The following is a 27,500-nucleotide window of genomic DNA, read 5'->3' as shown; positions in this document are numbered from 1 at the left end:
TAAGTACTCACCAGAACTGTGGCTGCCAGTGTCTTTGTCCATGCAGTAAGCCACAACTGCCCACACATTTGCAGTAGACCTGCCAATACCAGAAGGTAGGTGTGGCCCAGGCTTTTATGAGGTCACTGCTTTTTTCCTGGGTCCTGGTGTGCACAAGACCTTGTGTGTGCACTCTACAAGTGGAGTTTCTGTTTCCCCCAGTCCTTTGGAATTTCTGTGATAAAACCCTGCTGGCCTTCACAGCCAGATTCTCTGGGGGCTCCTCCTCCCATTGCCAGACCCCCAGGCTGGGGAGCCTGATGTGGGGCTCAGAACTTTCACTCCTGTGGGAGAACTTCTGTGATATAATTATTTTCCAGTTTGTGGCCTGCCCACCCAGTGGGTATGGGATTTGATTTTTTCACTATTGCACCCCTCCTATCATCTCATTATGGTTTCTTCTTTGTCTTTGGATGTAGGATATCTTTTTTGGTAGGTTCCAGCGTTTTTTTGTTGTTGTTGATGGGTGTTCAGCAGTTAGCTGTGATTTTGGTCTTTTCATAAGAAGAGGTCAGGTCACATCCTTCTATTCTGCCATCTTCTCTCCCAACAAGAACTTTTTTATTTTCTTTTCCCTTGTGCTTCATCTAGCTTCACTTGCTCATAGGGTACTACAGACAGAGGCCTCCACCCAGCACTTCAGACCAGAGTTCCTCTGATCTATGTGTTTGCTTTTATGCCAGTACCATACTGTTCTGATTCCTATAACTTTGTGATATAGTTTGAAATCAGGGAGCATGATGCTTTATTCTTCTTTCTCAAGATTAGTTTGGCTACCGGGGGTCTGTTATGGTTCCACACAAATTTTAGGATTGTTTTTTCTATTTCTGTGAAAAATGCCATTGGAATTTTGATAGAGACTGCACTGAATCTGAAGATTGCTTTAGGTAGTATGGAAATTTTAGCAATATTAATTCTTCCAATCCATGAACATGGAATATCTTTCCATTTATTGGTCTTTTTCAGTTTCTTTCATCAATGTCATATTTTTCAGTGTACAGGTCTTTCACCTCCTTGGTTAAATTTATTCCTAGGTACTATTTTATTGTTTTTTGTTGCAACTGTAAATGGGATTTTTTTCTTAATTTTTCTTTCTGATAGTTCATTATTAGTGTGAAGAAATGAAACCGATTTTTGTATACTGATTTTGTATACTGCAACTTTACCAAATTGCTTTTATTCTAACAGTTTTTTGGTGGAGTCTTAGGTTTTCTGTATATAATATCATGTCATCTGCAAGTAGTGACAATTTTACTTCTTTTCAGATTTGAATGGCTTTTTTTTTCTCGCTTAATTGTTCGGGCTAGGACTTCCAGTACTACGTTGAATAAAAGTGGTGAGAGTGGGCATCACTATCTTGTTCTGATCTTAGAGATAAAGCTTTCAAGTTTTCAGCATTGAGTATAATGCTAGCTTTGGGCTTGTCACATATGGCTTTTATTTTCCTGAGGTACTTTCCCTCTATACCCAGTTTGTTGAGAATTGTTATCATAAATGGATATTGAAATTTGTCACATGCTTATTCTGCATTTATTGAGATGATCATATGATATTATCTTTCACTGTGTTAATGTAGTGTGTCACATTGATTTGCAGATGTTGAACCATCTTCTCACCCCTGTAATAAATCCCACTTCATCGTGGTATATGATCCTCTTAATGTTCTGTTGAATTCGGTTTGCTAATATTTTGTGAAGTTTTTACATCTTTGTTCATCAGGGATATTGGCCAGTAATTTTCTTTTCTTGCAGTGTCCTTGTCTGCTTTTGGTATCAGGGTAATGCTGGAATCATAAAATGAGTTTGGAAGTATGCCTTACTCTTCTGTTTTTGAGAAGAGTTTGAGAAGGATTGGAATTGATTGTTCTTTAAATTTTTGATAGAATTCACCAGTGAAGCCACCTGGTCTTGGACTTTAGTTTGGGGGAGATTTTTTTTTTTAACATCTTTATTGGAGTATAATTGCTTTACAATGGTGTGTTAGTTTCTGCTTTATAACAAAGTGAATCAGTTAGACATATATGTATATCCCCATATCTCTTCCCTCTTGCGTCTCCCTCCCTCCCACCCTCCCTATTCCACCCCTCTAGGTGGTCACGAAGCACAGAGCTGATCCCTCTGCTATGTGGCTGCTTCCCACTAGCTATCTATTTTACATTTGGTAGTGTATATATGTCCATGCCACTCTCTCACTTTGTCCCAGCTTACCCTTCCCCCTCCCCATATCCTCAAGTCCATTCGCTAGTAGGTCTGCGTCTTTATTCCCATCTTGCCCCTAGGTTCTTCATGACCATTTTTTTTTATTTTTAGATATATAACACATATATATGTGTTAGCATACGGTATTTGTTTTTCTCTTTCTGACTTACTTCACTCTGTATGACAGACTGTAGGTGCATCCACCTCACTACAAATAACTCAATTTTGTTTCTTTTTATGGCTGAGTAATATTCCATTGTATATATGTGCCACATCTTCCTTATCCATTCATCTGTCGATCGACACTTAGGTTGCTTCCATGTCCTGGCTACTGTGAACAGAGCTGCAATGAATATTGTAGTACATGACTCTTTTTAAATTATGGTTTTCTCAGGGTATATGCCCAGTAGTGGGATTGCTGGATCATATGGTAATTCTATTTTTAGTTTTTTAAGGAACCTCCATACTGTTCTCCATAGTGGCTGTATCAACTTACATTCCCACTAACAGTGCAACAGGGTCCCCTTTTCTCGACACCCTCTCCAGCATTTATTGTTTGTAGATTTTTTCATGATGTCCATTCTGACCAGTGTGAGACGATATCTCATTGTAGTTTTGATTTGCATTTCTCTAATGATTAATGATGTTGAGCATCCTTTCATGTGTTTGTTGGCAATCTGTATATCTTCTTTGGGGAAATGTCTATTTAGGTCTTCTGCCCATTTTTGGATTGGGTTGTTTGTTTTTTTGATATTGAGCTGCATGAGCTGCTTGTAAATTTTGGAGATTAATCCTTTGTCAGTTGCTTCATTTCCAAATATTTTCTCCCATTCTGAGGGTTGTCTTTTCGTCTTGTTTATGGTTTCCTTTGCTGTACAAAAGCTTTTAAGTTTCATTAGGTCCCATTTGTTTATTTTTGTTTTTATTTCCATTTCTCTAGGAGTTGGGTCAAAAAGGATCTTGCTGTGATGTATGTCATAGAGTGTTCTGCCTATGTTTTCCTCTAAGAGTTTTATAGTGTCTGGCCTTACATTTAGGTCTTTGATCCATTTTGAGTTTATTTTTGTGTATGGTGTTAGGGAGTGTTCTAATTTCATTCTTTTTCATGTAGCTGTCCAGTTTTCCCAGCACCACTTATTGAAGAGGCTGTCTTTTCTCCATTGTATATTCTTGCCTCCGTTATCAAAGATAAGGTGACCATATGTGCATGAGTTTATCTCTGGGCTTTCTATCCTGTTCCATTAATCTATATTTCTGTTTTTGTGCCAGTACTATACTGTCTTGATTACTGTAGCTTTGTAGTATAGTCTGAAGTCAGGGAGTCTGATTCCTCCAGCTCCGTTTTTTTCCCTCAAGACTGCTTTGGCTATTCGGGGTCTTTTGTGTCTCCATACAAATTTTAAAATGATTTGTTCTAGAGAGTTTGAGAAGGATAGGTGTTAGCTCTTCTCTACATGTTTGATAGAATTCACCTGTGAAGCCATCTGGTCCTGGACTTTTGTTTGTTGGAAGATTTTTTTTCTTTTTATAATTAAACACTGCTGTGAGCGTGACGAAAGAAATAAATAGGCTGGTAGGCAAATAAATGAGGGGGGTGACTTAGTCAGCAAGGGCTTCTCTAAGTTGGTAACATCTGAGCTGAGATCTGCAGCATGAGGATGAGCCATCCTTTTTTTTTTTAAATTTATTTATTTATTTTTGGCTGTGTTGGGTCTTTGTTTCTGTGCAAGGGCTTTCTCTAGTTGTGGCAAGCGGGGGCCACTCTTCATCGCGGTGCGCGGGCCTCTCACTATCGCGGCCTCTCTTGTTGCGGAGCACAGGCTCCAGACGCGCAGGCTCAGTAGTTGTGGCACACGGGCCTAGTTGCTCGCGGCATGTGGGATCTTCCCAGACCAGGGCTCGAACCTGTGTCCCCTGCATTAGCAGGCAGATTCTCAACCACTGCGCCACCAGGGAAGCCCTGTTGGAAGATTTTTAATCACAGTTTCAATTTCATTACTTGTGATTGGTCTGTTCATATTTTCTATTTCTTCCTGGTTCAGTCTTGGAAGGTTATACCTTTCTAAGAATTTGTCCATTTCTTCCAGGTTGTCCATTTTATTGGCATAGAGTTGCTTGTAGTAGTCTCTTAGGATGCTTTGTATTTCTGCAGTGTCTGTTGTAACTTCTCCTTTTTCATTTCTAATTTTATTGATTTGAGTCCTCTCCCTCTTTTTCGTGATGAGTCTGGCTAATGGCTTATCAATTTTGTTTATCTTCTCAAAGAACCAGCTTTTAGTTTTATTGATCTTTGCTATTGTTTTCTTTGTTTCTATTTCATTTATTTCCGCTCTGATCTTTTTGATTTCTTTCATTCTGCTAACTTTGGGTTTTGTTTGTTCTTCTTTCTCTAGTTCCTTTAGGTGTAAGGTTAGATTGTTTACTTGAGATGTTTCTTGAGATAGGCTTGTATAGCTATAAACTTCCCTCTTAGAACTGCTTTTGCTGCATCCCATCAGTTTTGGATGGTCGTGTTTTTATTGTCATTTGTCTGTAGGTATTTTTTGATTTCCTCTTTGATTTCTTCAGTGATCTCTTGGTTATTTAGTAACGTACTGTTTAGCCTCCATGTGTTTGTGCTTTTCACGTTTTTTTCCCTGTAATTAATTTCTAATCTCATGGCGTTGTGGTCAGAAAAGATGCTTGATATGATTTCAATTTTCTTAAGTTTACTGAGGCTTGATTTGTGACCCAAGATGTGATCTATCCTGGAGAATGTTCCGTGCGCACTTGAGAAGAACGTGTAATCTGCTGTTTTTGGGTGGCATGTCCTATAAATATCAATTAAATCTATCTGGTCTATTGTGTCATTTAAAGCTTCTGTTTCCTTATTTATTTTCATTTTGGGTGATCTGTCCATTGGTGTGAGTGAGATGTTAAAGTCCCCCACTATTATTGTGTTACTGTCTATTTCCTCTTTTATAGCTGTTAGCAGTTGCCTTATGTATTGAGGTGCTCCTATGTTGGGTGCATATATATTTATAATGTTATATCTTGTTCTTGGATTGATCCCTTGATCATTATGTAGTGTCCTTCCTTGTCTCTTGTAACATTCTTTATTTTAAAGTCGATTTTATCTGATATGAGTATAGCTACTCCAGCTTTCTTTTGATTTCCATTTGCATGGAATATCTTTTTCCATCCCCTCACTTTCAGTCTGTATGTGTCCCTACGTCTGAAGTGGGTCTCTTGTAGACAGCATATATATGGGTCTTGTTTTTGTATCCATTCAGCAAGCCTGCGTCTTTTGGTTGGAGCATTTAATCCATTCACGTTTAAAGTAGTTATCAATATGTATGTTCCTATGACCATTTTCTTAATTGTTTTGGGTTTGTTTTTGTAGGTCCCTTTCTTCTCTTGTGTTTCCCACTTAGATAAGTTCCTTTAGCATTTGTTGTAGAGCTGGTTTGGTGGTGCTGAATTCTCTTAGCTTTTGCTTGTCTGTAAAGCTTTTGATTTCTCCATCAAATCTAAATGAGATCCTTGCCGGGTAGAGTAATCTTGGTTGTAGGTTCTTCCCTTTCATCACTTTAAGTATATCATGCCACTCCCTTCTGGCTTGTAGAGTTTCTGCTGAGAAATTAGCTGTTAACCTTATGGGAATTTCCTTGCATGTTATTTGTCATTTTTCCCTTGCTGCTTTCAATAATTTTTCTTTGTCTTTAATTTTTGCCAATTTGATTACTATGTATCTCGGCGTGTTTCTCCTTGGGTTTATCCTGTATGGGACTCTCTGTGCTTCCTGGACTGGGTGGCTATTTCCTTTCCCATGTTAGGGAAGTTTTCGACTATAATCTCTTCAAATATTTTCTCTGGTCCTTTCTCTCTCTCTTCTCCTTCTGGGACCCGTATAATGTGAATGTTGTTGGGTTTAATGTTGTCCCAGAGGTCTCTTAGGCTGTCTTCATTTCTTTTCATTCTTTTTTCTTTAGTCTGTTCCACAGCAGTGAATTCCACCATTCTGTCTTCCGGGTCACTTATCCGTTCTTCTGCCTCAGTTGTTCTGCTATTGATTCCTTCTAGTGTAGTTTTCATTTCAGTTATTGTATTGTTCTTCTCTGTTTGTTTGTTCTTTAATTCTTCTAGGTCTTTGTTAAACATTTCTTGCATCTTCTCGATCTTTGCCTCCATTCTTATTCCGAGGTCCTGGATCATCTTCACTATCATTATTCTGGATTCTTTTTCTGGAAGGTTGCCTATCTCCACTTCATTTAGTTGTTTTTCTGGGGTTTTATCTCATTCCTTCATCTGGTGTATAGCCCTCTGCCTTTTCATCTTGTCTATCTTTCTGTGAATGTGGTTTTTGTTCCACAGGTTGCAGGATTGTAGTTTTTCTTGCTTCTGCTGTCTGCCCTCTGGTGGTTGAAGCTATCTAAGAGGCTTGATGGGAGGCTCTGGTGGTGGGTAGAGCTGACTGTTGCTCTGGTGGACAGAGCTCAGTAAAACTTTAATCTGCTTGACTGCTCATGGGTGGGGCTGGGTTCCCTCCCTGTTGGTTGTTTGGCCTGAGGCAACCCAACACTGGAGCCTACCTGGGCTCTTTGGTGGGGCTAATGACAGACTCTGGGAGGGCTCACGCCAAAGAGTACTTCCCAGAACTTCTGCTGCCAGTGTCCTTGTCCCCACGGTGAAACAGAGCCACCCCCCGCCTCTGCAGGAGACCTTCCAACACTAGCAGGTAGGTCTGGTTCAGTCTCCCCCAGGATCACTGCTCCTTCCCCTGGGTCCCGATGCACACACTATTTTTTGTGCACCCTCCAAGAGTAGGGTCTCTGTTTCCCCCAATCCTGTCGAAGTCCTGCAGTCAATTCCCACTAGGCTTCAAAGTCTGATTCTCTATGAATTCCTCCTCCTGTTGCCGGACCCCCAGGTTGGGAAGCCTGACGTGGGGCTCAGAACCTTCACTCCAGTCGGTGGACTTCTGTGGTATACGTGTTCACCAGTCTTTGAGTGACCCACCCACCAGTTATGGGATTTGATTTTACTCTGATTGCGCCCCTCCTACCATCTCATTGTGGCTTCTCCTTTGTCTTTGGATATGGGGTATCTTTTTTGGTGAGTTCCAGTGTCTTCCTGTCGATGATTGTCCAGCAGCTAGTTGTGATTCTGGTGTTCTCGCAAGAGGGAGTGAGAGCACATCCTTCTACTCCGCCATCTTGATTCCTCTCTCATTCTTTTTCTTTATTCTGCTCTGCAGTAGTTATTTCCACTATTTTATCTTCCAGGTCATTTATCCGTTCTTCTGCCTCAGTTATTCTGCTATTGATCCCTTCTAGAGAATTTTAAATTTCATTTATTGTGTTGTTCATCACTGTTTGTTTGCTCTTTAGTTCTTCTAGGTCCTTGTTAAACGTTTCTTATATTTTCTCCATTCTATTTCCAAGATTTTGGATCATACTTACTATCATTATTCTGAATTTTTTTTCAGGTAGACTGCCTATTTCCTCTTCATTTTTTAGGTCTGGTGGGTTTTTACCTTGCTCCTTCATCTGCTGTGTGTTTCTCTGTCTTCTCATTTTGCTTAACTTACTGTGTTTGGGGTCTCCTTTTCGCAGGCTGCAAGTTCGTAGTTCCCATTGTTTTTGATGTCTGCCCCCAGTGGCTGAGGTTGGTTCAGTGGGTTGTGTAGGCTTCCTGGTGGAGGGGACTAGTGCCTGTGTTCTGGTAGATGAGGCTGGATCTTGTCTTTCTGGTGGGCAGGTCCACATCTGGTGATGTGTTTTGGGGTGTCTGTGGCCTTATTATGATTTTAGGCAGACTCTCTGCTAATGGGTGGGACTGTGTTCCTGTCTTGCTAGTTGTTTGGCATGGGGTGTCCAGCACTGGAGCTTGCTGGTTGTTGAGTGGAGCTGGGTCTTGGTGTTAAGATGGAGATCTCTGGGAGATTTTCGCCGTTTGATATTATGTGGAGCTGGGAGGCCTCTTGTGGACCAATGTCCTGAGCTTGGCTCTCCCACCTCAGAGGTACAGCCCTGATGCCTGGCTGGAGCACCAAGAGCCTGTCATCCACACAGCTCAGAATAAAAGGGAGAAAAGAAAGAAGAAGATAAATTAAATTAAATTAAAAAGTTATTGAAATAAAAAATAAAAAGTAATTATTAAAAAAAATTTTAAGTAATAAAAAAAAAGGAAGAAAGAAGAGAGCAATGAAACCAAAAAACAAATCCACCAATGACAACAAGTGCTAAAAACTATACTAAAAACAACAAACAAACAAAAAACGGACAGACTGAACCCTAGGACACATGGTAAAAGCAAAGCTCTACAGACAAAATCACACATAGAAGCATACACATACACACTCACAAACAGAGGAAAAGGGAAATATATATATATATCATTTCTCCCAAAGTCCACCTCCTCAATTTGGGATGATTCGTTGTCTATTCAGGTATTGCACAGATGCAGGGTACATCAAGTTGATTGGAGATTTAATCTGCTGCTCCTGAGGCTGCTGGGAGAGATTTCCCTTTCTCTTCTTTGTTCGTACAGCTCCTGGGGTTCAGCTTTGGATTTGGCCCCACCTCTGCATGTAGGTCGCCTGAGGGTGTCTGTTCTTAGCCCTGACAGGATGGGGTTACAGGAGCAGCTGATTTGGGGGCTCTCGCTCACCCAGGCTGGGGGGAGGGGGGGTACGGATGCGGGGCGAGCCTGCGGCAGTAGAGGCCAGTGTGACGTTGCACCAGCCTGAGGCGCGCCGTGTGTTCTCCTGGGGAAGTTGTCCCTGGATCACGGGACTCTGGCAGTGGTGGGCTGCACAGGCTCCGGGAGGGGAGGTGTGGATAGTGACCTGTGCTTGCACACAGGCTTCTTGGTGGCGGCAGCGGCAGCCTTAGCGTCTCATGCCTATCTCTGGGGTCCGCGCTGATAGCCGCGGCTCGCGCCCGTCTCTGGAGTTCCTTTACGCGGCACTCTTAATCCCCTCCCTTTGTGCACCAGGAAACAAAGAGGCAAGAAAAAGTCTCTTGCTTCTTTGGCAGCTCCGGACTTTTTCCCGGACTCCCTCCCGGCTAGCTGTGGTGCAGTAGCCCCCTTCAGGCTGTGTTCACGCCGCCAACCCCAGTCCTCTCCCTGCGATCTGACCGAAGCCCGAGCCTCAGCTCCCAGCCCCCGCCCACCCCGGCGGGTGAGCAGACAAGCCTCTCCGGCTGGTGAGTGCTGGTCGGCGCCGCTCCTCTGTGTGGGAATCTCTCCGCTTTGCCCTCCGCACCCCTGTGGCTGCGCTCTCCTCCGTGGCTCCAAAGCTTCCCCCTCTGCCACCCACAGTCTCTGCCTGTGAAGGGGCTTCCTAGTGTGTGGCAACCTTTCGTCCTTCACAGCTCCCCGCCACGGGAGCAGGTCCCGTCCCTATTCTTTTGTCTCTGTTTTTTCTTTTTTCTTTTGCCCTACCCAGGTACGTGGGGAGTTTCTTGCCTTTTGGGAGATCTGAGGTCTTCTCCCAGCGTTCAGTAGGTGTTCTGTAGGAGTTGTTCCACATGTAGATGTATTTCTGATGTATTTGTGGGGAGGAAGGTGATCTCCACATCTTACTCTTCTGCTGTCTTGAAGCTAATCCTGGGGGAGATTTTTGATTACTGGTTCAATCTCCTTACTAGTAATCAGTGTGTTCAGATTTTATATTTCTTCATGATTCAGTCTTGGCAGGTTGTACGTTTCGAGGAATTTATTCATTTTGTCTAGATTGTTCAATTTGTTGGCATATAATTTTTCTTAGTAGTCACTAATGATCCTTTGTATGTCTGTGGTATCAGTTTTAAGAATTTCTGACCATCACAGTTCTTCAACATCTAAATGTCTCCAGTAGGCAGAAACTCTTGTTCGCAGAAAGAAAAGGGTCATTCTTGCTGTCTCCTCTTTGATTAAATCAACACACTCCTGCCCTTTCAGTACCTGACCACCACTCCACCGCTCATGTGGTACTGATTCCTGCCCACCACATCCTGCCCCACCTCCTGTTAAACATAGCTGTTCTTCTTATTTAGGGAAAATGAAAGAGAAGGCAGATTTCAGACTTCATTAATTTCTCTCTGTTTATCACCTTGGACAAGGACAGGCTGGTACATGCAGGCCCTTATCTGCAAGCTGCTTGAAACCAAGGTGTCCTTTCCCTTCCTCCTTCCTGCCTGACATAGGTTCTCTCTGGACAAGGACACGGGACTCATCATGCTGATTGCCAGACTAGACTATGAGCTCATCCAGCGCTTCACCTTGACAGTCATCGCCCGGGACGGGGGTGGTGAGGAAACCACAGGCCGGGTCAGGATCAACGTGTTGGACGTCAACGACAACGTGCCCACCTTCCAGAAGGACACCTATGTGGGTGCCCTGAGAGAGAATGAGCCTTCCGTCACACAGCTGGTGCGGCTCCGGGTAAGATGGCGGGGTGCCCTTTGATCTGTCTGTTTCCCTTGTCCTTCTCTCTCTGGTTTCCCCTTGCCCGCCCACTCAGGAAGCCACTGCAAGAAGTACTAACTGCCCATCCGCAAAGAATTCTGCTCAGATAGGGGGTCACATTCTTTTTTTAAAAAAATTTTTATTTTTTAATCAATCATCAGTTTTATACACATCAGTGTATACATGTCAATCCCAATCGCCCAATTCAGCACACCACCATCCCCACCCCACCACGGTTTTGGGGGTCACATTCTTGATCTGTATCAGGCCACCTCTGAGCGGCACTTCATGTCCCTGGTTACTGAGTGAGGCTAGTGTCTGTCTCAGCTTAAATTTTAGGTCTCCATTCACCCCCCATCTCCCTTGGTGAGTTCTGAGCAGTTCCCTGTGTAAGGCCCCCCATCCAAGCCCTTTAATGACTGCTTAGAATCAGGTACTGCTGCAGCTGGAAGGCACCAGAAACCATGGGCACAACCCAGTTCATGGAAGGGGAAGCAGGAGGGGAGTGGCAGATGCCATGAATTAGTAGAGGAGAGAGCCAGCACTAAACCTTGGGACTCTGTGCTCCAAGCATCCTCCCGCAATGAGTCCCCACTACATGCTGGTGACCTCTGACCAGAAACTTCTTAATGTCCTCGTGCCCCTTCCCCACTCTGCCGACCCAGAATGACAGGACCCAAAGCCTCTATTTAGAACTTATTTCTGAAGGAGGCAGGGATGAAGGCAAGGTGGAGGTGGGCATAGGGGATACACAGAAGACAGGACCACGTGCCCTCCTAACGTAGCCATGGCTCCCTGGTGGACCCTGCCCTCCCTCCCCGCCCATCTCCTCTTACATGCAGAGTGGAGGGAGGTCCCTGGAGGCTCTCTAGGGTCAAAGACATCTGGAAAGAGCTAATTAATGCAGCCACCCCAGAGACAGTCAAGAGAAAGGAGGATCCCTGACCCGATTCCAAGTGCCTTCTTCCCTCCTTGCATTCATGCAACATGCATTTATTAGATTACCTGCTGTGTTCCAAACACTATGCTGGATTCTAGGTATCAGCTTCAGTCAGGAAGCAAAGTTCCTGCTTCCATGGAGCTGACAGGCAGGCAGAACGAGGAAGGCAGAAATTAAACAAGAAGTTACAATCGGGAGGGGGGACGAATGGGGTGCCCAGCACAGGGCCCTAACCCAGTCCAGAGGTCAGGGAAGGCCTCTGTGCATGAGATGTTCCAGCTGGTACTGAGGGTCTAGGAGATGGCCGTGCCAGGTATGGTGGCGACCCTTTTCATCCTCTGGGTAAGGCTTGGCCTTCCTCTATTCCCCCAGGCTGTCAGCCTGCCCTCTAGATTCCCCAGGATACCTCCACACCCCAACATGAGGTGTGTCTGCTGGGAGCCAGAACGTAGCCTCCAGCTGAGGGACAGGGAGGGCCTGGATCACCCAGAAAAGGGGGCTCAGAGAGGGGCCAGCCCTCCCCTCCCACCTGCCCTCTTCTGGCCCCAGGGTCACCGAAAGCTCAAGTGCCCTGTCCGCCCTCTTCCTTCCAGGCAACGGATGAAGACTCTCCTCCCAACAACAAGATCACCTACAGCATAGTCAATGCCTCCGCCTTTGGCAGCTACTTTGACATCAGCATGTATGAGGGCTATGGAGGTACGCGTGGGGCAGGACTGAGGGCCCAGCCTGGGGAGGAGGGTCGGCAGGTGGGAGCAGGGTTGCACATCACACCCGTCTCAGGAGGGAGCCCTTCTGTCTCCCAGACACCCTGGACCACTTGGGAAGCTGCCCCACAGCTCCTGTCATCTGGAGCAGCACGTGATATGGGGTCACCATTTCATAGGCTCAAGATCTGTGTCTCAGTTCAGCCAGATCTTTCTTTGAGTCTTAGGCCTGTGGCCAGTCAGGCATCTGAAGTTACCACAGTGTGTGGGGTCCCTATTAAGAAAGGCTACCTGGCCAGATCTGTGGTGGAGGAATGAGGGGGAGGGGAGCCAGGGAGAGGCTTGTTAGCCAAGTTTCCCCATCCTTTGGGCATGCTGTGGCCACTTCCCAGGTCTTCTGGGCTATGTCCTTTCCCTACTTGGCCAGGCACAGTTCCATACTCTGGACCTTGCCCTGCCTGCCACACTGTGAGTCCAGGAAGGGGATAGCAGCAACAACCTCAAGCTTCAAGATCCCAAGAGACCACCTGGTTTTTTTTGTTGAAGCAACTGGGGCCCAGAGACGGGGGGTGACTTGCCCAAAGCCACACAGCAAAGCTGTCCAGGGGAGGCCCTGTGATCTGGCTCTTGGTGGCTTTTCAGCACCTGCCTCCCCACCAGAATCCAACCTCTTTGAACCCCTTGACACTCTCTCCCCTTACAGGGGTCACTTCCATGTCTTTGAAGACTCTGTTCCTTCTGCTGGGAAAGCCCTTCCTCCCTGTCCCTTTGCCCTGCTTCCCTTTAACCTCTGGCTAGCTTTAGGGCTCATTTGGACATCCTCTCCTCTGCAAAGCCTCCCTAATGCTTGAGGACGGTCTAGGTGTCCCCAAGGCAGAGCAGATGTGCACCGGATGACTCTGAGTGCAGTGCTCACTCCTCCTCCCACCCCACATTTGCGTCAGAGAAATGCTCTTGGAGAAGCTGCAGTCCTGGCTCCGGATGCTACAGCCCGATGGCCTCTGTAAAATCTGTGTTCCCCCCTTTTAAAAACTTAACAGTCCATTGCCTCTGCCCACCCTCACACCTCAGCACCTGCTCAGCTAGAGGAACCCTCCTTGGGTTTTATATTACTAAAGCAACAATTTTGTTTCTGTTTTCCAAATAGAAAGTGGCAGTTTAATATTGTGGTAATGGCTTTGCAGACCACCCATGCCCCCCACTCCCAAGCCAATACATCTTTCCTCCCAAATTGAGAATCAGTGGCTGAGCATGAAAGATACTCCTGGTGAGAGTCCAGGCATGTGCAGTGTGCCTTTGGGGAACACACTGAACCTCTCTGAGCCTGGTTTCCTCATCTGTAAAGCGGGGCTTACGTTACCACCAAAATAGTTACCACCTGCTGGACTCAACACTGTGCCTGGCACATATCAGGCAGTCAGTAAACCTAAGTCAGGACCATGGGGCTCTGGGAGTTCAGAGGCAGGAGGGGAAAACAAGGCAGAGCTGGCTCAGGCTGAGTCAGACACACCCTCTCTGCCCAAAGGGGAGCCGTGCCTGGATGGACATGTAAAGTCTGCTCACAGAGGGCCTGGGGCCCTATCCTGTCATTTCAGTGATCAGTGTGAGCCGCCCCCTGGATTATGAACAGATACCCAATGGTCTGATTTATCTGACGGTCATGGCCAAGGATGCTGGCAACCCGCCTCTGAACAGCACTGTCCCTGTCACCATCGAGGTGTTTGTAAGTACCCAGGGGTGCACTGGCCTCGTCCTTCCAGGATATGGGGTGGTGAGTGCTTCCCAGAGTACTGGGGCCCTGCCAGAACCCGCTGTCCCCACAGCTCAGAGAGTTACTCAGCAGACTGTCCCAAAGGCTGTCCCCTAGCAAACTGCCTCGCAGCTCAGCCATGGAAGGCACAGGGCCCTGGGACCCAAGAAGAGCCCAGTGGTCCTGCTCTAACTTCATTCAGGGACCTCAGGATACCCTCTGAGGGGGAACAGGAGCTGGGGCTCAAGCAGGGAGGAAATGTCATAGATTCCTTCATTTATAGCCATATTCCGTGAAGTTCAAGGGAATTCCTGGAAGGTCATCTTCTCTGTCTCTCTCTCTCTGGTCCCCTCTTTCTTCTTCACTTCCTTTTTCCATTCCTGTGAAGATCTAAAAGAGCCTGAAACCAAACCACAGCTTGTCTGACATGAATATCAAGCACACCTTAGTGCTTTCCGTGTCTGAAATTATGTCGCTGAATCCACCTCCACACTGGTTCATTGACCCCATGCAGCTCCCCGAGCAATCCCGGGGATGCAGATCACAGTCTGACAGCAGATCAGTGGGCCTTCCCCGCCGCCCCGCAAGACACCCACCCGCATCTCATAAAGGCTGTTGCCTGCGGAGAGGGTGAACACATGTTGATGGAAGAGTTAGTGCATTACTGGCTCCAGAAGGATTCGATCAGATTGCCAGGTTAGGAGATACTCTGCGATTTGACACACACTCAGCAAAATCTTGCCCAGAGCAGGTTGCTGGATGACCTTCCTGTCCCAGCTGGCTTCGCCAACAGCCTCTGGTGCTGCCTTACTTCTGGCTTTAATGAGTCTCATCCTTTCAACCCAAGTCCAAGGCTCCAGGGCCAGCTCTGGGCAGGGGACCCCACTTGCTTACGGAATAGGACAGGGCAGTGATGGAAAAGTCGATGGTGATTCCTGCGGGGAGCCCTGCAGCTTGGGCATGTGGGAGCAGCATTTCGGGGTAGGAGAGGATGGAAGATCTCTGCAGAACCAGGTCCAGTAATGGAAAGTCAGAGTCTGGGACCCTAGATCTGGCACTTCAGGCTCCAGGGAGTGGCCAGGAGGAGATCCACAGAAGCCCAAACGCATGCCTGCCTTTAACCTTCAACCTCCCACCTTGAAATGCCGAGGGTGATGGCAGAGAAGCAGAGTACGCTCCCTGCTAATCCTGGACAAGTCCTGGTATTCGTCCCCACATGGCCCCAACCCTGACCACAGCCCCCAAACCCCCCCTAATCCTGGCCACACTTATAACCCTGACCGACGCGCCCCCCCCATCACTTTCAACCAGAATCCTGCTCTACTCAAGCAAGCAGTGAATTCCTCCTGTGTGCGTGGTGCAGTAGAAGGTCCTGGGGGGATATGAAGGTGACTATGAATCCTGCTCCCCCCGCAAAGGGACACTGTGAATAGAGGGTGGAGCACAGCTTGGGAGGCGTATGGCTTCAAAACCCAGCTCTGCCACCCTCTAGCCATGTGACCTGAGCCTTGTCCTCTTGTCCTCTCTGAGCCTCAGTTTCCTGATCTACAGAATGGGGACACTCATGGTACTGCCTCATGATACTGTAAAGATTAAATGAGATCCTGCAGGTGGTACCTGGCCCCGGTAAGGTGGGCCGTCAGTACAGCTGATAAGACAGATGTGCGTACCAGCAGCAGCATCTGTGCGCCAGGCTCTCTGGTGCAAGGGGAGTTCCAGAGAACTCAGCTGGGCAGAGAAGGACCCTCTCTAGGCTTTAGGGAAATGGAAATGAAAGAGGATGAGAGTAGGGGAGGTTTGGGGAAATGAGTTGAGGTGTTCCACGCCACCCAGGGATGGGCAGGCAAAATTGACCAAATGGAAATTAAAACGCCTCTAGCTCCATACTGTGTCAACTGCTTTCACGTTTCACAGTCTCTCTCAATCCCATTCAGCAAATGAGGCTCAGGGAGGAAACATAGGTGGTACAAGGTCACCAGTGCCTTCCTCACTTTCTGGCTAGTAGGTGGCATTTGAATTTACTTCCAATCCTAATAAGCTAGGATTTGAATCCTGACCTGTCTGACTCTTAGGTTCACGTTCTTTCCACCACAGCCCTAGGCTTGGAGGCTTGGCTATCCCAATCTTCATGTGACTGAGACCAGGGTGCCTCAAAGTTCACGTGGATTCCCTGGGCATCTTCTTAAAATGCAAATTCTTATTTAATGCATCTGGGGAAAGAGCTGAAGCTCTGCATTTCTAACATGCTCCCAGGAGACGTTGATGCTTCTGGTCAGGGGACCACACTTTGAGTATCAAGGCCTTCAAAGATCCGCCCTCATGGTATCTTGAAACCCAGGGACTGCCCCAAACCCCAGCCCACGTCCCAACCTGTGGCCACTTAAGGAAGGGACCTGGGTAGGGCCTCTTTCTCTTTTTGCCTCAACCCCTCACATGTAGCCAGAGCAGGAAGTGGGTGGCCCAGGGACAGAACTAACCTTTTATCCGCTGTGAATAAAAGAGTTATCAGCAGCCTCAGCCTCAGCCTCCCTCCCTGATACGGGGGAGCGGGGGCTTCATGTCCAGAGGCAGGTGGGGGCAGGAGTCCACCTCGCTCCCCTCTCAGCGAGCCAGCATGTGCCCTGGCCTGGAGCCTCCTCAGCCCCACGGAAGGGGCGCCGTTTTCAGATTTCCTCGAAGCTGTCATGTGGGTCAGCAGGAACCCTGCACTTCCCTTCCAGGTCTGCCCTTGCCCGTGGCAGCAGGGCGAGTCTGGCAACAAAGACAGGTGCCACCTTGACTGTGAGTGAACATCACCTCTTGAGCAGAGTTTTGGGATGGTGTAGTCACTTGTGTCTAAGGACCACACTTGAAAAGGTCACTGCCTCCGGGTTGGTTTTGCATGTGGGTGATTTTTAAGTAGCTGTCACTTGGCTGAGCTGCCTCCTCCCTTCACCATACGGGATCTTCTCTCAACTGAAAAAAAGAAAAAAAAAGAAAAAGCCCCAGCAGAGATGAAGGAGGTGACGGCAGCACTTACTGCATAGGTTGGGGGCGGGGGGTGCAGATCGAGGCGACAGGGCTATGGAAGGAGGGTGTGGGCCAGCAGAGCCAGGTGATTCCTTTTCATCCACTGCTTGTTGGTTTTTAATAAAGAAGTCAAACTCAGTTTGTAGATTTCCCATTAGGGGACAATAAGCTTTTGTAGAGGGAGCCACTGAATTAGAACTAATAGTGAATGCAGCGCCAGGATCCAGGGAAATATCACCGCTAATAAGTTTCTGCCTCACGCTCTGTCACTGACATTCTCCGCGCTGTTCCGTGCAGCCAAGCAGAAGACTTAAATATATACGTGTATGAGGCACTCGTGCCCACACCGGGGATGCCCAGGCGCGCTGCTGGGGCATCAGACACGGGGTGGGGTCTCACACTGCCAGTTCTCGGAGGCTGGAGAGAGGGACAGGTCAGCGGGAACCAGTGTTTGGTCCAGAGCCAGGGGCCAGATTGGGGAAGAAGAGCTTTCCTCCACCCACAGTCCCGGCACGATGGGATTCTCTAAAGTCCCACGGGGTGGACAACCAGATACCGGGCCACCTCCTTCTCCTTTAAATTTTGTTTAAATTCATTTTACTGAAGTATAGTTGATTTACAAGGTTGTGTTCAGGCCGCCTCCTTCTTCATATGTGCTCAGCCAGGAGTGACTCGCTACGGGAGCTTTCCTCTCAGAGGGCCCCCAGCGCTTGGGGGAGGGAGGCCCTGGGAGCCTGCATGGCTGAGAACTGAGGCCTACAGACTCCCCCGGGGGCTGCGACCCAGTCTGACCTCTGAGCTCCGTGCTGGGCTTTTGGGGAAAGGGGAGGAGGTGCTGAGTCAGGTGGGCCTGCGAGGCTTCCTCCGGGAGGGGAGCAGGGAGGAACTCTTGCAGAGTGACTGCAAAAACAGTTGGCGAGGATGAGAGAGTCTTAAAGGGTAGGAGAGTCTCCTGATTGTGGAGGAGCTGCAGGAGCAGGCGGAGGCTGTGTCCCGGGCCCACCCTGCTGGCTCAGCCCGTGGGCCCAGCAGCATCCCCTGGCCACTGGTGAGGGCTGGGCCAGAGGAGGGACTGCTCTAGAGCCGCAGCTGGTGGTGGCGGGCCGGGTTTGCCCGGGTGGGTGGAGGAGCTGCTTTTCTTGTGTGTGTGCAGAAGGGTCTAGAATTCAGGGAGCCACCTGCCCCTGCCTGCCACTGCATACTTCAGGATCGAGGTATTCCTTTCTCCCTTCGTTTCTAGAAGGCAGAATGTTGACAGGAGGGTTCCTAGAACCTTCCACTGCCACCTTGGCAGAGCTGGATGGGAAGGTCTGAGTGTGGGTGCGAGAACTAGAGGGAGCTCGGAGCTCAGCCGGGAGACCGGCAGGGAGAGCCAGGGGAGCTGGGGGTCCCGGGCAGTCCCAGCCGCTGCCTTCATTCTCCATCTCTCTGGCCATCACTGTCCCTTCCTGACCCCACATGTTTCCCCAAGGCCTATCCTGCCACCTTGAACTGTAGCCCAGCTAGGGGGCCACCTGGCCACCCTGTGACACCCCACCTGGCTCTGGTTATACATTGAAGCCAGAGCTCCTCGGTGCCAGCCTGCGATGCTGACCAGCCCCGAATGCCTCCCTGGCTCCTGCAACGTGTCTCTCTTCTGTTCCAGGATGAGAACGACAACCCTCCCACCTTCAGCAAGCCTGCCTACTTCGTATCCGTGGTGGAGAACATCATGGCAGGTACGGCCTGGTCTGGGGAGGCACGAAGGCGGGAGGCCAGCAGGCATGGCGCCGACGGCATGTAAACCTGACCTTGCACACGAACGTCAGAGGCCCGTGCCCTCCCTGTGTTTCCCATGACAAGTGGAACCTCTGGAGATGTCCAGTTGTCTGCCAGCCCACAGTTCTTTACAGAACACCTACTGTGTGCAGGTGCTCGGCTAGGCACTTGGTCCCTGCTCCCCTGCAGCTAGTTTTCCTGCAGGGAAGAGAATAATGACCAATGATTAATTCAGCAACCTTGGTTAAACAAGAGTATGCAGAGAGTTCTGAGTTTACGGGGCTATGAGGCCGGTCCCAGGGCCCATAATGGCCGAAGGGGTCACCTTGGAGGATGGCATGTGTTCCTAGGTGAGGACGAGAATGGGAGGCTCCTCCCTGGGCTGTCTCAAGTGCCAGGGCCCAGCTTGCAGACCCAGGGCCACCAGCTCCACAGTCAGGTTCCAGGGGACCTGCTGTGTCCTCAGGGCAGGCCGGAAGCTTCACCCTTACACCCAGAGTGGACGTTCTGTGGGGGAAACTCTCATATCAGGAATTGCTGCAGCAGCTGGAGGAATCAGGGACAGTGGAATCAGAGGTAACCTTCCCTGGCATCACAGGGCCTTCTAAAGAGAACCTTCAGGTACCTTCCTGGTACCTGATGATTTGCTGGGCAGGTGCCAGACTGTGCCCAGCCCACCCTTACCCATCCCAGTCTCAGGCATCCCCTGGAGACTATCACTCTGAAGCAGCCCCCTGCACTCCCCATCATCCCCAGAGACTCTGACAAGGAGAGACCTTCATCATGGCACTTAATCCTCTTCCAAGTTGAGTATGCTGGGATAAAGGAGTGTGTCAGGGCAAAGGTACCTGTCCTCCTGCTCAGGACAGGACTGAGAGTCAGATCAGAGGCCCCACGGCTACCTGGAGGGGCCCAGAATGACCTGACTGTCCACAGTCCCCTGCCTGGCCCCTCATGCCCCCTGGGACTGTTGATTCATCAGCATAATAGTAACCATGGTCTGCAGTTCAGTGGGAGCTACCGTGGGCCAGGCCTGCGCCCCGCATGTTTTATCCTTTGGGATCCTCGCCAACAACCCCACAAGTTGGGCTTTATAGTTAGACCCACTTTACAGAGGAAGAAGCTAAGGCTCAGACAAGTTAAGGCAATTGCCAGAGGTGCTTCCAGACTCCAGCCTGGGTGTGGTGACTCTAGAAGGCCACACACTGACCCTCCTTGCCACCCTGCCAGAGCTGGCAGCTGGGTGGCAGGCGGGGGCTGAATGCCTTTGCAGGCACGGCTACAAGACAGACTGCCCTCAGAGTCTGGCCAGGCAGCTGGCAAGGCTGGTCCCCTGACCCAGGATTTCACAGAGATGGAAATGAAGGTGAGGGCCTTAACTGGACATTAAAGAGAAAATAAAAACCCTTATAAATTCTCCTTGTGATCAAGATAAAATAAGACCAAAATTGAATACAATAAATGTAGAATAATTTAATACGGAGCTTCATTGCTTTTTGAGTCAAAGTCAAAGCTGGTCAATCTGAGCATATTTAATATGGTGACCAGGCAGGGAGGGATGGGGTGGGGCAGTGGTGCACTCTCTGAGGCCGGGCCAGGAGTGAGTCGGGGACGGAGGGGGAGGACCGGATCCATCCCAGGCTCCACCCCCTCCCACGGAGCCTTGTCCCCACACAGCCCAGGAACCTGGGCCACAGGAACAGGCGGTTGAGCCCGCTCTGATCCCTGGGTCTCCCCAGCGGCAGGCTTCCTGCCTCCTGAGGGCTCCTTCCCCTTGGGCCTGTGCCCCTGTCCTGCCCCCAGAGCCTGGGGCTGTGAGCCCACGGTGAGCAGCACCCCACTCCTTTTGTCTCCCGGAAGGAGCCACGGTGCTCTTCCTGAACGCCACGGACCTGGACCGCTCCCGGGAGTACGGTCAGGAGTCCATCATCTACTCCTTGGAGGGCTCCTCCCGGTTTCGGATCAACGCCCGCTCAGGTGAGCCCCCTGCGGCCCTCGTCCTCTGCACCTCAGGCTGACGCTCCGTACTCAGCCTGGGGACTGGCCTCTGGGCCGGGGTCTCCTCCCTTTCACGGGAGGCCCGTGTTTCTGAGCAAGTCAGCTTTGAGCACCTGGTTTTATCCCTGAAATACGCATTTGTGTGAGATGACTGATCTTACCCCCCCCAAAAAAATCACAACATTCATTCATTCACCAGAGAATGTCTTTCAGTGATGAAGAGCCCTGTTATGTTTAAAATGTGTTCCATTTTACAAATATCTGGCTAACCCACTGCTCTTCTGGGACATAATTCTTCAAGCCTAAGTGTCTCCCCTCCTCAGCTGCAGACCTCATTCTTGAATCCTGGCGCCTCTTCCTAACGTGGTGTGTGCCTCAGTTCCCCACCTACAGAGGATGCGCATATCAGGGCTGTTGTGTGAATTCAGTGAGTCATTATAGAGAACTCAGAGTAGTCCCTGGCACGTAGTAAGTGCTGACGAAGTTAGGTTATTACCATTATTTTCTTTGGTCTTTTCACCCTGGGGCCCCCATCCCCAGCTCCCTGCTCAGCCCATGTAACTCTCCTTTCTTCCTCATTTCTCCATATGCCTCCCTCTAGCTTTCTCTCCTCCTTGAGGCAGGGAGGGAAGGGGCTCAGAAAAAAGAAATAAGAGAACCCAGCCTTCTAAAAGAACCTGGGAAGGAATGAGAGGCCCCCGATATTCATTCATACCTTCATTCAGATATCAGTGGGGGCCTGCTCCCCTCCAGGTGCTATGCTGGGGAACAGGATGGAATAAGACATGGTCTCACCCTCACGGGGTTCCAAGTCAGCTTAGTGGACATGCAAGGCTCCCCACTTCCAAGTACCCACTTGTGTATTAGGTAAGGGAACTTGTAGATGCCAAACAGCCAAACCCTGAAACCTCAGTGGCTTAACACAATAGAAATTCTAACTTACACAGCAGTCCAATGCTGTGTTCAGGGGACAGTCTTCCACATGGTGATTCTGGGACCCAGGCCCCTTCCATGTTGTGGCTCCAAGGTCACTGCAGAAAGGAAAAGGGACTATGGGGTCTTGTGCAAGGAGATGTTTATGGGTCAGGCCTGGAGGTAACATACATCACTTGTGCCCACATCCTGTTGGCCAGAACCAAGCAATGGCCCCGCCTAGATGCAAGGAAGGCTTGGGGAACATCATAGTCCCTGGCCTGGCAGCCCCTCCCCAGCAATCATTCCGGCCTGGGAGGGGAGCAGGAATCTTTGACGAACACTGGCCATCCCTGCCACAGGTGATCGGTGGCCCAGCAGGGCATCGAGTCTTCCTGTTATTCATGCCTCCCTGCTCAAAGTCTGCCTTCAATCTCTCTTTCATCCCCCTTTCCTGGAAGCTTGGGGAACAGATGGCTGGTGCTGACGTGTACAAAGACTGAACACACCCAGGGCTATCCTGAGCCTCCCTTTCCACCTCTGACAAAACAGGTGCCGCCCTCCCTGCTCTCAGGAGCCTCCACCCTCAGCAAGCCAGTGTTTCTAGGGAGCTCAGAGGAATATCGTTAACGAATACTAACTGCGTGCTCAGCACTGTTCTAAGTGCTCTGACCAGCATCGCCGCGACTCCAAGGCAGGTACTAGCCTCACAGCATCCCCATTTTCCATACAAGGAAACTGAAGCGTAGGAGAGGTTAAAGTCACTTGACTGAGGACTCGCAGAGCCTGAACTTCCAACTCCAGAGCCCACACTGTCAACGCTCCATTCTATAAAGCCGTGTAGAGCCGCGTGCCACCCCCAGATACAATGGCGGGCACACTGACCTTTCAGCACCTACCCAGCCTTCCCAGTCAGGGACTCCATCTCCACCCCGGGGCCTTTAATAATGACATGGACATTTTCTTGCTGCCTTAACACGGCTCCTTCAGCTCCAAAGGTGTAAGCATTTTCCTCTGAGCAGCTTGGTCAAATTAGCCAGGCCTGCTCCATAAAGGTAGCCTTAATTGGATCTAATTTCCCAGACAGGAGGAGCCATCTATCATGCCAACAAGTTCATGTTTAAAACTTTTTAGAGCTTAATTTCTTCCTCACGCTGCCAGTTAACTGACACCACCCCAGCAAGGAGCGTGGCTCGGTGGGCAGACCTTTGCCAGGCTTTTGTTCCTGGCTTTAGCACCACCCCCAGCTCCCTTCTCAGCCCTGCACAGGCCAGAGACAGGCCAGCATGGCAGGAGGAGAAATGTGAGAGTGGAAGAGTCCTAGGGACCACTGGCGCCGCTCCCTTATTTTATGGTAGAATAAATCAAGCACAAAGAATTTTAAGTAACCTGCCCCAGGTCACACAGCTCAGGCAAAGGGCATAGCACACAGTCCCTGCCCTTGGAGAACCCTCACTGTCCTTTGAAAGGAAATGAGCATTTTCTGAGTGTTGGGAACTTCACCTAGAATTATTTAATCCTTCCAAAGCTCTGATTTGAAAGCATACTGATCTCTCTTTTACAGATGAGAAAACTGAGGCTTAAAGAAATTAAGTGACTTTTCCAAGGCCAGGCATCTGGAAAGGGCCATAATCAGAATTCAGATCTGGGCTTCACTGTCCTCAAAGCATCGGCTCTTTCCCGTGGCCCACGGGCGGTGGTAGATGACCTGGCTACTGTACTGTACAGAAGCTGGCTTGTGCTGGCTCACATCTGCTCGTGAGAGCCAACTGTATACATCTCTTCCCAACTCCAGGTTCAATGCCATCAAGTGGGCAGCTTAAAATGGGCCCTGGTGGGAATATTTATAACTATGGAAATCAGCAAATATCATTTTTTTTTTCCTTTGAGGAGCCAGTTGTCAAACATTTACCATCACACCACTGCCAGGTGACTTCCACATTTTAATTACACCAAAATACAAAGAAAAGCCCAAAACAGGCTGACAAAGATTATGGTCTATTTTAAATGTTTATATTTAATAGAATAACTTGTTTATACACTAAAAAAAATTCAAGGCATTATAATTATGTCACGTACAAGGTAATTAAGGAAATTATTTTATAACTGTTAAATCTCAGTGCACTATAGGTTGAGCTATCTAGAATGAGCCACAAGTTGGAACACGCGTGAAGCACTTGGTGTGTTTCAGTCCTGTTGCTGTATTTCTGTGACCATGTGGATAAACAGTGCCAGGTGCTGCTCTAAGCTTTAGAACTAAATTAGGTGAATTAATCCCATAACAGCCCTATGAGGTAGGCCCTATTATTGTTCCTTTTTAACCAGATGAGGAAACTGAAGCACAGCGGATTTAAGTAATTAGTTCCAATTGATAAAGCCAGTGAGGTAATGTCAGCAGTCTAAGTGAGAGGTCGTTTGTGACTGAGCTTGAGGCCAAATGTCCCTCTTGCCCTGTTTTCCAGCCCCTAACTCCATAATCAACCTCGATTTTCCCACATCTGAAAATACCTCCTCCCCACGGGGTTATATTGCCCAGCTCTGGGATTCGGGTTCCCAAGGCATGGGTGCTATGCCCTCTCTCCTGTGAGCACCATCTCACCACCCCCCATTCACACATGTGCGGCCAGGTCACTGGATCTTGCAAGCGTCTCTCTTTTGCACACTTGCTCTTTCCCTCCTTCCCCAATCCCTCCCTGGCCCACCCAAACCCTCTCTCACGCACCCCTCTCTCCTGCAGGTGAAATTACCACCACCTCCCTGCTGGACCGTGAAACCAAGTCTGAGTACATCCTCATTGTACGGGCAGTGGACGGGGGCGTGGGCCACAACCAGAAAACCGGCATCGCCACTGTGAGTGCCTGGCCCTCCCCTGGCCCCAGCTCCCCACTTGTCAGCCAGGCTGCTGCCCCCAGCTCATCTTCAGCTTGCACTACTTAGGCCCCTGGGTGCTTGTGTCCTGAGGCAGTGTGAGGCCTTGTGGGAGTGGAGGGAGGGTAGCAGGTACCAATTCATTGTCAGCCAAGGTCAGCCCTGGGGCCTCCATGGCTATGGGAAGAAAGGCATTCCCAGGAATTCCCTGGAGGTCCAGTAGTTAGGACACTGTGCTTCCACTGCAGGGGGCACGGGTTTGATCCCTTGTGAGGAAAGATCCTGCAAGCCACACAGCGCGGCCAAAAAAAAAAAAGGCATTCCCACCTGGGACATGGGGACATTCCAGAAGAGCAAATACTCTCTCTCCCGCCCCCAAAGACCAGCTGGGAAGAAGGCATGAGCCCCATAGTTCCCTCCCTGCCTTGGCACCTGCCAAGAAGCAAGAGCAGGTATTCCTGCCAGAAGAGTGGCTCAGAGCAGGAAGCAGGGCCCTGGAGGGTTCCTGGGGGCCTGTTACCACCCCACCCCTACATTTGCAGCCTAGGTTTGCAAGAAATGATGAGAAATGATGCCTAGGTTTCCCTGCCATGAGCAAGTAGGACCCAGGAAGGCCCAGAGCCCCATCCAAGGCCTTGGTGCCTCCGAGAGTAGGAAGCTCGATGAAAGCCATTCGAGGATCCTGACTGAGCTCCTAGCTGCAGAAGAGGATGGGGGAGTAAGACACTCCCTCTGTGGGCGAGGAAGCAGGAAGAGCAGCTGACAGGTCACTCCAGCCACTCTACTCCTTATCCTCATTTGCTCTCCGTCTGGAGCCCTCTCCTGACCTCTCCTTTAGCCCTCATCCCACCCACAGCAGCTGCCCCCATCCTTACCCAGCCAGAGGAGCTGGGGTTGCTATCACTCGGCCAGGCACTTGGCCAAAAAATCCCCAGTGCCCTATTCAGTCATGGGAAGCCCCTGCTAATAAGACTCAGAGCTCTATAAATAATTTACCTGGGTGGCCGGTGAGCAGGGAAATTGCTTGGCTGGTAGCTGAGACTGACGAGGGAAGCTCTAGGGATTCTATCAGGTTCCCCACCCCAAACCTCCCCCATGCTGTCGGTCACCTTCAGCCAAGAGTAGGGGTGGACAGAACGAGTCCCAAGTCACAGGAACAATTTCAGGGGTCATCTCATCCATTCCTCTGCCTCCTAATAGGACAGCACCTAAACCCTCTGAAGGGTCTTGGCTCCCTCCTGTCCTTGAAAGCCCGGGGCCTGCCCCGAGGCCCCCAAAGTGGGTGGACCTGGTGGAGTTAATGCCAAGGTGCCCCATAGGCATCTGAGTGTGTCCCCCAGCGTGGGCATTGTCCTCGCACAGCTCAGCTAGGTGCGTCCCACAGCGCCCCTTGTGGCTTTGCAGGTGAACATCACCCTCCTGGACATCAACGACAACCACCCCAGCTGGAAGGACGCTCCCTACTACATCAACCTGGTGGAAATGACCCCGCCAGACTCTGACGTGACCACGGTAAGCGGTGGTGGGAGGCAGAGCTGCTAGGTGGCCCTTTGCAGGGTGTCTGCCATTCCCACGGGAGCCCTGTGGGCCTGCCAGTGTGGTGCTGATGGACTTAATGTTTCCCTCGGAGCCAGCTCTAGGAGCAGAGTTCCGGAAGCTCTCTTGCATGGTGAAAGGCAGTCAGAGGTTGGGGGAAAGTCCTCACACAGTCCTCAGTGACGGTGGACTCCAGGCTTTGTCAAAAGGAGCACAGGCAGCCCAAGGACAGTGCCAGAGGAGCTAAGGCTGGTTCAGCTCGTAGCCACCCTTACCCTGAGACCCTAGGACTCTGGCCACCCCCTCAGGAGAGCCCCCAACCTCCCATCCCCCCCTCAAATCGCACAAGCTTCAGCTCTGCCCTCAGCGCCTGCCTTCACCGCTTCCATCACTGCAGCCGTCGGCCTGGGTCAGCTGGCCCAGGGCTGCCCCAGCAAGGGGCTCAGAGTTCAGGGACTTTCTGGCACGGGATGTTCCAGGTTTTCACAGGCTCCTGTGTGTGCTGCATGCAGGGAATGTGACTCAGGGTGGGGGAGGGGAGACACAGCCAAAAACCTCAGGGCGTCCAGAAGGGAGAGCAGAGCCCTGAGGAAGCTGAGCAAAGCCAGGCTTGAGCACCCCATCGATCCGCTCTGCTCTGGGATTCACATTTGTGAGGCTTTCTTTTCCCCCTCATACTTGTGCCCCATTTGGCCTCATTCAGGGGGACTTCTCCCCAGATGTCCGGCCCCACAGACACCAGCCAGCCCTGTGATAGACGTGAACCTGACAGATTATGGCAACCCTGCTGGGACATGCCAGATGCTGTGCTGGGCACGTCTCATGAATTCTCTCATCCTTGTGGTGATCCCACGTGGCAGATGGGTTCCTTGCTTCCACTGTATGATGGAGAAAGTGGAGAGTTAGCATTTGAGGGGTTTGCCCAAGGTCGCAGAGCTAGTAAGATAGTAAGAGATAGTGTCAGGACTGAAACCCAGGTCCCACCTGGCCTTTATCCCTCTGTTGGCTCAGCGGTGCTCTGACAGGTGGCCCAGGTCCCAAAAAACTGGAGAACTCAGGTGGGATGAGAGAAGGGATGGTAACTTTCATATGCAGCTCTCCAGGAAGGCTGCCCCACACTGAGTGCAAGCAACCTTGGGGTGGTGATGCCTAGCCTCCCTGCCCCACGCCACATCAACCACAGCCGGTAGTGACAAGGTCCACCTGCTCTAGATGGGAGAGGATGTCAACCTGGAAGGAAGGACAGAGAGAGAGTGATGACCATCACATCTCTCCTGTCTTCCTTTGTACAAGTTCAAGATCCGAATGACTCTCAACTCATGGGCAGGCCCGCCTTGCAAGGATTCCTGTAG

General features: G+C 49.7%; 1 protein-coding gene across 1 annotated transcript in view; it reads left to right on the top strand.

Moving 5' to 3' along the window:
* Positions 1-27,500, top strand: part of LOC130705015 (cadherin-23-like) — a 157,724-nt gene that overhangs the window by 115,041 nt on the left and 15,183 nt on the right. Inside the window, 7 exon segments of the mRNA XM_057530605.1 lie at positions 10,409-10,646; positions 12,204-12,309; positions 13,913-14,040; positions 18,722-18,794; positions 20,695-20,811; positions 24,482-24,594; positions 26,017-26,124. Of these exon segments, the coding sequence (XP_057386588.1) occupies positions 10,409-10,646; positions 12,204-12,309; positions 13,913-14,040; positions 18,722-18,794; positions 20,695-20,811; positions 24,482-24,594; positions 26,017-26,124 (883 nt within the window).

Source organism: Balaenoptera acutorostrata, chromosome 16, assembly GCF_949987535.1.
Source record: "Balaenoptera acutorostrata chromosome 16, mBalAcu1.1, whole genome shotgun sequence".
NCBI classification, from domain to species: domain Eukaryota; kingdom Metazoa; phylum Chordata; class Mammalia; order Artiodactyla; family Balaenopteridae; genus Balaenoptera; species Balaenoptera acutorostrata.
The sequence above is the reverse complement of the archived record's forward strand: the minus strand, read 5'-3'. Positions and strand labels throughout refer to the sequence as shown.